Raw genomic sequence first — 11,365 nt, forward strand, 5'->3', positions numbered from 1 at the left:
GATAGTAAGCATGTAGAACAATGCCTAGAATATATTTTCAGAATAAAATAAATATTTGCTAATATTATTGCAAAGCAACTGATACATTATTGTTAAATCTAACACAATTAGAAAATTTACTTAATTTTTATTATTTAAATTTGATGTCTACTTTTTTTTTCAGAGAATAACCCCTTGAATGCAATATAATATATGTGGAAATAACTTTGGTAGCCTGGATTATGAGCCTGATGTTCACTCTATTGGGAGTCTCCTTCACTTACCTGATACTTAATATCCAAAAACTTGAGGAGGGAATTTAGAGAAAAAATTTAAAAATTTGTCTCAAAGCTCAAAATTCACATTACTTGTAAGAATACTGAAATCAACCCAACATAAAAAAAAACTACATTGAATTTACATGAAGACATATTGCATCGACTTTAAAACATTATTTCTCTAATGATTAGAATCTGGTCTCTGTAAGGAGACAGTGGCCCAAATGTTGCCAGTGTGTGAACAAGGTATACACATGAAAATGGTTTTGAATACTTTAGAGTCCTTTCACCGTCTATGACCATGTAATGACAAGATGGATTGTAAGTTAAATTTTACATCAGTTCTTTACAGAAGGCCAAAAAAATATTTTGAGTGCTGTTGCTTTAATTTTTTTACAGAAATAAGCCAAATCAAAGCATTAATTTGGATCAATAAAAGAATACAGTCTTTAGAGCCAATTATCTGCAAAATTTCAGTATCAAAGAGTAATGGAAAAATTGCAAACAAAAATATTTTCAACTGAATGAAAAGAATTTCAATCTTCAAAGTGATCTATAGCACCCCTACCTTAAGCACTAGTAAGTACTAGTAATTCAATATGTTTGTTTAAAAAAATCAACCTTTATGCAGTTATAATCAATAGAAACCAGATATGCTGATCTCTGTGCATGGAAAATAACTGGTCATAACGTCAACATTTAAAGTTTATTCTCATTTTTCAAGCCACTGATGAACATCTTAGAATCAGGCAACTCTTACCACAATGTTCAAGCAAAGCAAAGCAAACAAACAAACAAAAACTCCATGGGAGTTATACCAGTTCCCAATGTTCATGTGAGCCTTTAGAATATATATTGACCAGAAGATAAGTAAACTAAAATTTGTTTAATAAATCATAAATGTTGTCAATATACTTTAATAAATTATGTATATTGTTATTTATCTCTAACAAGGAATTTATTTTTAAGTGAAACTTTCAGAGATTATTTAATTAGAAAATCATCTCTCTCCATTTTGTCACTGCTTTTCCCAGACCTCTAAATAACCCTGTGAAGTGTTAACTTCCAGACTCTCTCACTCACCATTAAGTTTCCCAAGATCTGAGAAAGAGCTCTTCACTAAAACTTTCTTCCAAAATGAATTCAGTAAAGGGCAAATGCAAAACAGGACACATATGGCAGGAAAATCACAGATGCAAATACTAACCAGGTAAATTATGGCTGAATGTCAATTATACTTTTAGAACAGTTCTTGGAAAATCCAAGCTTTCCCTTGAATTAAGTGATGTATTTAGAGAAGCGAATGAGAGCTAGATTCCAGCATTTCAGAATGAAATAAGTGCTGGATAAATTCAAATCATATAACAGCAGAATCATATAACCCACAGACTATAGCACCAGCTGCACCTGCATGAATGTGACCAATGCAAGGTTGTTTGAGACTAACTCAGCAAAAAATGTGGAAGCACTTGGACACCCAACAGGAATAGAATCCAGCTTATAAATTATGTATTTGTCTAAGAAATGAGATTCAAAATAACTTTATAAAATGTTTTGTGTGATTTCATATTTTCTTAAGGTTTTATGTATCCATAACACTAATGCATTCTGAAGTTGCTGTTAGAAATATGTAGTTTCAAAAATGAAGTACTTGGGATCCCTGGGTGGCGCAGCGGTTTGGCGCCTGCCTTTGGCCCGGGGCGCGATCCTGGAGACCCGGGATCGAATCCCACATCGGGCTCCCTGCATGGAGCCTGCTTCTCCCTCTGCCTATGTCTCTGCCTCTCTCTCTCTCTCTCTGTGACTATCATGAATAAAAAAAAAAAAAATTCTCAAAAATGAAGTACTTTTGATAAAATATAGTTATAATTATAATTAATCTTTATTACAAGAAACCAATCTTGATTACAATTTGTTAATTTTTTTGGCTAACAAGTGTTTCCTTATATTGCTCCATGTTTTATTACTCTAGTTTACCACAGAAAAGTAAAGGGACCATAGAAAAGAAATAATGGAAAATGAAGAAAATAATGTGATGGCTATCTCCCCAAATGCTGATTATTATGGTGGATATATTTGAAATATAAAAAGAAACCTATTTCTGCACTAGAATAGGATGTATTTCAGGTATATGCATATATCTTTTCCATAATGCCTTGTAATAGTATGGTCAAAAAGCAATAAACATTGATCATAATAAAAAAAAATCCCTAATAGTCAGTATACATTTCCAGGTTTTTAGTCTAACATTACAAAATAATTTGTCATGTAAATGCCAATTGGTTGGTTATGTATATGCTAGATCGTACAGCATTTTCTCAGGCATCTTTAATTCAACAACCTCATTCAGAGAAACACAATTATAAAAAATATTAATTAAAACAGAATTCATGGAGAATGGAAGACTATACTTGATTTTATTTCTAGTTTAACTAAGAACCAGATTCTGTAGAGGTCTACAGTATTTGAAAACATGAGATCCTTTTAAATGCAACCATTCAATACCTATGATCCAGTCTCAGGTAATTTAGGATGCAAAGCAGTAAACGGTATAAATCCCATTTTCTTTCTCTCATCCCAATCATGACACTGGTCTAGAGTTTGAAATTGAGATGAAACTTCTTCATCTGTACCTAGAATTGGGAATAGATTTCTGGAGGCCATGGAGCAGGCAAATATTTTTCACTGAGCAAAATCAGGGCTCATAGACAGGAGCGATGGTGAGTCCAGAAATCCAAGGCAAAACTGATGCACAGGTCACAAAACCAGCATTTTAGAAGAGATAGAATAGGACAAATCTTGCTGCATTTTGAAGAGCTTTGAAGCATAGAAAATGGGTAGAGAAGGTTGATGAAGCCCTCAGAAGAATGTTATAGAAGTAGCACTGACATTTACTCAGTGACCCTGGGAGCTTTAAAAAACATCAAAGGGTGAGGAAATGGGTGGCAAATCCAGTTCTTTGCTGTTTTTTTTTTTTTTGAATTTTCAATACTCTATCTTTTTAAAAAAATTTTCAACTTATTTAAATTTAAAAAAATAAATAATTCACCCATTTCTCACACTTACTACCTACCCCTTGCCTCTTACAACCACTGATCTGTTCTCTGTATCTACGAGCTTATTTTGTTTTTGTTTTGGGGGGTATTTTTTTCAGATTTTACATATAAGTGAGATTATGCTGTATTTGTCTTTTGCTGTCTGATTTATTTTACTTAGTATAATGCCCTCAAGGTCGATTCATATTGTTGCAAATAACAAGATTTCATTCTTTTTTATTGCTGAATAATATTCCGGTGTGTGTGTGTGTGTGTGTGTGTGTGTGTGTGTGTGTGTGTGTATTGGTGTATCACAATTACTTTATCCATTCACTCATTGATGGACACTTAGGTTGTTTCCGTATCTTGGCTTTTGTAAGTAATACTTCAGTGAATATGGGGGTGCATATACATTTTTTGAGTCAGTATTTTCATTTCCTTCAGATAAATACCCAGAAGTGGAATTGCTGAATCATATGGTAATTCTATTTTTAATTTTTTGAGGAACTGTCATACTGTTTTTCACTGTAGTTGTACCAATTTACATTTCCACCAGTAGTGCACAAGGGTTCCCTTTGCTCCATATCTTTGTGAGTACTTCTTATTTCTTGTTTAGATGATAGCCATTCTAACAGGTGAGATACTTCATTGTGGTTTTCATTTCATTTCCCTGATAACTAATGATGTTGAACATCTTCGTATAACTATTGCCCATCTATATGTCTTCTACAGAAAAATGTCTATTCAGATCTTCTGCCCATTTTTTTAAGTAGGCTCCACACTGGGTGTGGAGGCTTGATCTGAGATCAAGACCTAAACTGAAAAAAAAAAAAAAGAAAAAGAAAAAGACCTGAACTGATACCAAGAATCAGATGTTTAACCAAATGAGCCACCTAGACATCCCTCTTCTACCCATTAGTTATTTATTTTTTAATTTTATTTCATTATTTTAAACAATATTTATTTATTTTAGAGTGAGAGACAGTGAGAAAGAGGTGTGAATGCAGGGAGGGGAAGAGGGAGAGGGAGAGAGAACCCTTAGCAGACTCTGCACTCAGCACAGAGCTCAACATGGGACTCAATCTCACAACCTTGAGATCATGACCTGAGCCAAAACCAAAAGCTGGATGCTTAACTGACTGCAATACCCAGGGGCCTTCTGCCCATTTTTTAAATGAAACTGTTTTTTTTTTGTTTGTTTTTTGGGATTTTTTTGTTGTTGTTTTTGCCATTGAGTTGTATGAGTTCTTTATATATTTCAAAGATTAGCCTCTTGTCAGATGTATGATTGCAATTATTTTCTCCCATTCAGTAGGCTCCCTTTCCATTTTGTTGATGGTTTTATTTGCTGGGCAGAACCTTTCTAGTTTAATGTAATCCCACTTATTTATTTTTGCCTTTGTTGCCTTTGCTTTTGGTGTCAGATTCAAAAAATCATTGTCAGGACTCATCAAGGAGCTAACTGCTTATGCTTTCCTTTAGGAGTTTTGTGGCTTCAGGTCTTACATGTAAGAAGTGCATGTAATGAATGAAGTCTTTAACTCACTTTAAGCTTATTTTTCTGTATGGTATAAAAGTGGTCCACTTTTATTCTTTTGCATGTGGTTGTCCGATTTGCCCAACACCATTTATTGAGGAGACTGTCCTTTCCCCATTGTATATTCTTGGATCCTTTGTTGCAAATTAACTGACCAAATGTGTTTAATTTGGGGCTCTCTAGTCTTTTCTTTTGATCTATATATCTGTTTTTAGGCCAATATATAATGTTTTAATTACTATAGTTTTGTAATATAGTTTGAAATCAGGGAGTATAATGCCTCCAGTTTGTTCGTCTTTCTCAGGATTTTTTTGGCTTTTCAGGTTTTTTTGTGGTTCCATACAAATTGTATAATTGTTTTACTTCTGTAAAAAACATCAGTGCTATTTAGATATCACTGCATTAAATTTGTATTGCATTGAATTTGTAGATTTATTTGGGTAGTATGGATATTTTAACAGTATTAATTTCTGCAATTTATAAGCCTGGAATATCTTTCCATTTATTTGTTTCATCCAATTTCTTTCATTGGTGCCTTGTAGTTTTCAGAATATACATCTTTGATTCATCCACTTAGTTAAATTTTTTCTCGGGATTTTTTGAATGTAATTGTAAATGGATGTTTTTTAGAAAATTTTCTTTCTATTAGTTCATTATTAGTGTAAAGAAATCCAATAGATTTGTGTGTACTGGTTTTGTATCCTGTAACTTTATGGAATTTGTTTATTATTTCGAACAGTTTTTTATGAAGTTTTTAGGATTTACTGTATACAGTATCATGTCATCTGCAGATAGTGACAGTTTTACTTCTTCCTTTCCAGTCTGGATGCTTGGAGTCTTGCTTCTTTTTCTTGCCTAATTGCTCTGGCTAGGATTTCATTCAACTGTGTTGAATGAAGGTGGCAAGAGTGGACATCTTTGTTTGTTCCTAATCTTAGACAAAAAACTTTTAGCTTTTCACCATTGAGTATGAAGTTAACTGTGGGCTTATCATATGTAGCCTTCATTATGTTGAGGTATGTTCCCTCTAATCCTACCTTGTTGAGAGTTTTTATCATAAACAGATATTGAATTTTGTTAAATGCTCTTTCGGTATCTGTCAACATGATCATATGATTTTTGTCTTTCATTTGTTAATGTGGCATATTTTATGACTTAATTTGGCATATTTTATGACTTTATTTTTAATGTGGCATATTTATGACTGACTGATTTGAGAATGTGAAACAATTCTTGCATCCCTGGAATAATACCACTTGATTGTGGCATATGATCCTTTTATTGTATTGTTGGGTTTTTTTTTAGAGATTTTATTTATTTATTTATTCATGAAAGACACAGAGAGAGAGAGAGAGAAGAGAGGCAGAGACACAGGCAGAGGGAAAAGCAGGCTCCATACAGGCAGCCCGACGCGGAACTTGATCCGGGGTCTCCAGGATCATGCCCCGGGCTGAAGGTGGCGCTAAACCGCTGGGCCACCCCGGCTGCCCTTTTATTGTTTTGTTGAATGTGATTTGCTAACATTTTGTTGAGGATTTTTGCGTCTATGTTTATAAGGAATATTGGCTTATACTTTTCTTTCTTTTCTTTTTTTTTAATTTATTTATGATAGTCACACAGAGAGAGAGAGAGAAAGAGGCAGAGACACAGGCAGAGGGAGAAGCAGGCTCCATGCACCGGGAGCCCGACGTGGGATTCGATCCCGGGTCTCCAGGATCGCACCCCCGGCCAAAGGCAGGCGCTAAACCGCTGTGCCATCCAGAGATCCCTATACTTTTCTTTTTTTATGGTGTCTCTCTGATTCTGGTATCAGTCTAGATTCATAAAATGAGTTTGGAAGAATTCCCTCTCTTATTTTTTGAAAGAGTTTGAGAAGGATTGGTATTAACTATTCTTTAAATGTTTGGTGGAATTCACTGATGAAGCTCTCTTATCCTGAACTTCTCTTTTGTTGAGAAGTTTTTGATTACTGTTCAATTTCCTTTCTAGTAATCAGTCTGTTCCAATTTTTATTTCATCATGATTTAGTGTCAGTAGGTTGTATGTTTTTAGGAATTTATTCATTTCCTCTAGATTGTCTAATTTGTTGGCATATAATTGTTCATAGTAGACTCATGATCTTCTGCATTTCTGTCATATTGCTGTAACATCTCTTTCATTTCTGATTTTATTTGAGTCAGCCTTGCTAAATGTTTTTTAATTTTATCTTTTCAAAGAACTATTTCTTAGTTACATAGATCTTTTCTTTTTTTTACATAGATCTTTTCTATTGTCTTTTTAATTTCTATTTTATTGATTTCTTCTCTAATATTTTTATTTCCTTTTTTCTACTAACTTTGGGCTGCATTTGTTTTGTTTTGTTTTGTTTTGGTAGCTTCTTGAAATGTAAAGTTAGATTGTTTGAGAACTTTCTTGTTTCTTGAGGTAGATACTTATCACTATGAATTCCCTGGGAACTGCTTTTGCTGCATCCCATAAATTTTGGTATATGCTTTTCCATTTTTGTTTGTTTCAAGACATTTTTAAATTTCTCTTTTGACTTCTTCTTTCATCCAGTGATTGTTTGATAATATGTGGTTTAGTGTTCACATATTTGTAAATTTTTAAATGTGCTTCATGTAATTAATTTCTAGATTTATACCGTTGTCGTTGGAAAAGATGCTTCTATGATTTCAACCCTCCTAAATTTATTATTTATTTATTTTTAAAATTATATTTTATTCACTTATTCATGAGAGACACACAGAGAAAGAGGCAGAGACATAGGCAGAGGAAGAAGCAGGCTTCATGCAGGGAGCCCAATGTGGGACTTGATCCCGGGACTCCAGAATCATGCCTGGATCCCAGGACCGTGGATCATTCCCTGAGCCAAAGGCAGGTGCTCAACCACTGAGCCATACAGGCATCCTAAGCCTCCTAAATTTATTAAGAAATGTTTTGTCACCTGATATATGATCTATCTTGGAAAATATTCCATGTGCACTGAGAAAAATCTATACTCTGTTACTTTTGGATGGAACGTTCTGTGAAAATCTGTTAAGTCCATCTCATCTGGCCTAACATGTCATTTGAGGCCAATGTTTTCTTGTTGATTTTCTGTCTGGATGATCTATCCAACTGATGTAAATGAGGTATTAAAGTTCCCTACTATTCATGTATTTCTATTTCTCCCTTTATGTTTGCTAGCATTTGCTTTATGTATTAAGTGCCTCCATGTTGGGTGCACAAATATTATATTGTATTGTTGGATTGACTCTTTGCCATTGTGTAAAGCATTTCTTTATCTCTTATTGCAGTCTATGTTGTCTAATATAAGTACAGCCAATCCAGCTGTTTTGGCTCCATTTGTAGGAAATGCCTTTTTCTGGTGCTATTCAAAAGAAACTCTAGGGGGCACCTGGGTGGCTCCCTTTCAGTCTGGATAAGTCCTTCCACCTAAGGTATATCTCTTGTAAGTAGCATATAGATAAGTCTTATTTCTTATTAAAACTATTTCAAGTGTTGTATTGAAAATATTTCATAATAGAATCATTATTTTCTTTCTGGGGTCAGCACAGTATGAAAACAGACATTTAATAGTATTAATAGTAGATAACATTTGTTAAGTGTTTAGCATGACCTAACCACTAAGCTAAGCAGCTTGAGCACCATATTTTATTTATGCAGTTTAATGATTTATTTATACTTAACATGTGATGTAACTAAAATTCAGTAAGGTTATGTGAACATCTCTTTGTAATAAGAGATGCAATAATCTTTTGAACTGATGCTCTTCAGCATGAGCATTAGATGATGGCAGCATGAGAATTACTTATGCTAGTTAAGCACTACTTTATCACTGTAGTTTGCTGAAACTCAGGTCAGAATTCTACAAAGTAAACTTTAAAAATATAAGAGATCATTTAGAGAAATGAATTCTTCATCTCAGGAAATGATTTTCAAGTCTAGAGAAGAAATTTCCTTTGTCAGGTGGGGTGAGTAGGGAGTGGGGAGGAGGAAATTTCTTAAACTGTCTTGAAGTTATTGTTAGGAAAAAAATGTACTGAGGAAAGAGTCACATCTGAGGTTGGATACTTGTGGCAATAATAAAAAATAGTTGTCCATCCTGGATGTATCATTTGTCATTAGGAAAAAAACAAAAGACAAAAAGGAAATAGTACTAACCTAAATAGGACATATTTATAATCACATTTTTTGATAAAGTTGAATAGGAGATAGACTGATTAATACCAATATGGCAATTTTCCCCAGAATGTAATTGGAAGACCTCACCATCATTCAAATCTTTGGATTTGCATTCCCACAGTTTCTTTCTTTTTTTTTTTTTTAAGATTTTATTTATTTATTTGAGAGAGAGTGAGAGAGCACAATCGAGGGAGCTCAGGCAGAAGGAGAAGCAGGCTCCCCACTGAGCAGGAAGCCCCACCAGGGACTTGATCCCAGGACTGTGAGATCATGACCTGAGCAGAAGGCAGATGCCCAACTCACTGAGCCACCCAGGTGACCCCACAGTTTCTTTTGAAAAGAACCAGATTAAAAAAAAGTAGTCCCTCTAGTTTTCTTCTTTAGGGTAAAATTCTAGTGCAAGATTCTACTTATGATCCAGGAGTTGAAGAAGATCGGATTTCTCAGGGCTGTATGTTCCTCTCTGCAAGATTATCCGGAGGCAATATTTAACACCATCCACAAGAAAAAGCTAAGATTCATGGTAGGAAACATGATCTCCTTTTTGTCAGCTCTTCCTCATGTTATTGTTATGTCAGCAGAATTTATCACAGGGATTACAGTAAATGGATTTCTTATCATCATGAACTGTAAAGAATTGATCAAAAGCAGAAAGCCAACACCAGTGCAACTCCTTTTCATATGTATAGGGATGTCGAGATTTGGTCTGCTCATGGTGTTAATGATACAAAGTTTTTTCTCTGTGTTATTTCCACTCTTTTATAAGGTAAACATTTTTGGTACAGCAATGTTGTTCTTTTGGATGTTTTTTAGCTCTGTCAGTTTCTGGTTTGCCACCTGCCTTTCTGTATTTTACTGCCTCAAGATAGCAGGCTTCACTCAATCCTGTTTTCTTTGGCTGAAATTCAGGATCTCGAAGTTAATGCCTTGGCTACTTCTGGGAAGTTTGCTGGCCTCCATGAGCATTGCAGCTCTGTGTATTGAAGCAGATTACCCTAAAAAGGTGGATGATGATGCCCTCAAGAATGCCACATTGAAGAGGACTGAACCCAAGATAAGGCAAATTAGTGAAATGCTGCTTGTCAACTTGGCATTACTATTTCCTCTAGCCATATTTGTGATGTGCACTTTTATGTTATTCATTTCTCTCTATAAGCACACTCATCGGATGCAAAATGGATCTCATGGTGTTAGAAATGCCAGCACAAAAGCCCATATAAATGCATTAAAAACAGTGATAACATTCTTTTGCTTCTTTATTTCTTATTTTGCTGCCTTCATGGCAAATATGACATTCAGTATTCCTTATGGAAGTCATTGCTTCTTTGTAGTAAAGGACATAATGGCAGCATTTCCCTCTGGTCATTCAATTATAATCCTCCTGAGTAATTCTAAATACCAACAACCTTTCAGGAGACTTCTCTGCTTCAAAAAGAATCAATGAAGAGGAGAAGCAATGTAAAATATTGTGTATTTCTTTAACATGGACTCGATGGACTTATGATTGTTTTTGGTTACTTATGTATTTTGTGTGCTCTTTTGGGCAATTTCCTTCTCATCTCCTATTCCCAGGACAGGTGAAGCACTAATTCTGAAGTGGGGTGGAATAGGATATTTCTTTTTCCAGGGATTGTATCTTAAAAATATTATGATAGTAACACATTTAAATAATTAGTACTTGCAGTAGAGTCCCAGTTGCGTTATAAATCAGGGAAAAATTATCTGTTATCTGTCTTCTCATGTCTTCTGGTTTTGATAAGCAAAATCAAATTGATTTAGGAGAAGAGTTGGAATAGTATAATAAATTTGGCTATTTGGGTAAACATAGCTATTTTTAAAAAGCATCATTTGTGTAATTATTGTTAAAATGCAAATTATATACTGAAAGTGTATGTACGTCAAGACAATGTATTCAGATATACAGATTAAAGTCCTACTTTGCTTTCAATTTCAGTTACTAGTTCAGGTTTGTTAATGATAAGATGCAAATTGAGCTAGCATGCATGTGCATAGACACACACAATCCAGGGTCTCTGTGTTTTACAAGATGAATAAATCTTTTTCAACCCCCTGAAGTGTTAAACTGATGCCCAAAGAGAATCTGAGTGAGGTCATTGACTTTGAAGCCCCAGCAGGAAAATGTTCAACTGGTGTCTTACCCCTCAACTGGGATGTTAACTCCTTCGAACTGGAATGTTGTCTGGGGTATGGCAACAGCAAATGACTTAAAGATCTAAGGTAAAAGTTTCTAAATATATTGATAGATTTAAGTGGATTCTGCTCCTTAAGTATCTTAAATAATCTTGCTTTAGGAAAGGACAATAATTTTTGTAATGTCTTACATCTCAGGA

At 34.4% G+C, this 11,365-nt stretch overlaps 1 protein-coding gene across 1 annotated transcript; it reads left to right on the forward strand.

The window, feature by feature from the left end:
- Window positions 1–9,546: 9,546 nt before the first annotated feature.
- LOC112674828 (taste receptor type 2 member 7-like) lies at window positions 9,547–10,458 on the forward strand. The gene has a single exon (XM_025471182.1). The coding sequence runs from the start codon at window positions 9,547–9,549 to the stop codon at window positions 10,456–10,458; it is 912 nt and encodes a 303-aa protein (XP_025326967.1).
- Window positions 10,459–11,365: the final 907 nt, after the last annotated feature.

Source organism: Canis lupus, chromosome 14 (genome assembly GCF_003254725.2).
Source record: "Canis lupus dingo isolate Sandy chromosome 14, ASM325472v2, whole genome shotgun sequence".
Lineage (NCBI taxonomy): Eukaryota > Metazoa > Chordata > Mammalia > Carnivora > Canidae > Canis > Canis lupus.

Coding starts and splice junctions, on each gene's coding strand:
- LOC112674828 (XM_025471182.1), top strand. CDS start 9,547: ATGATCTCCTTTTTGTCAGCTCTTCCTCATGTTATTGTTATGTCAGCA.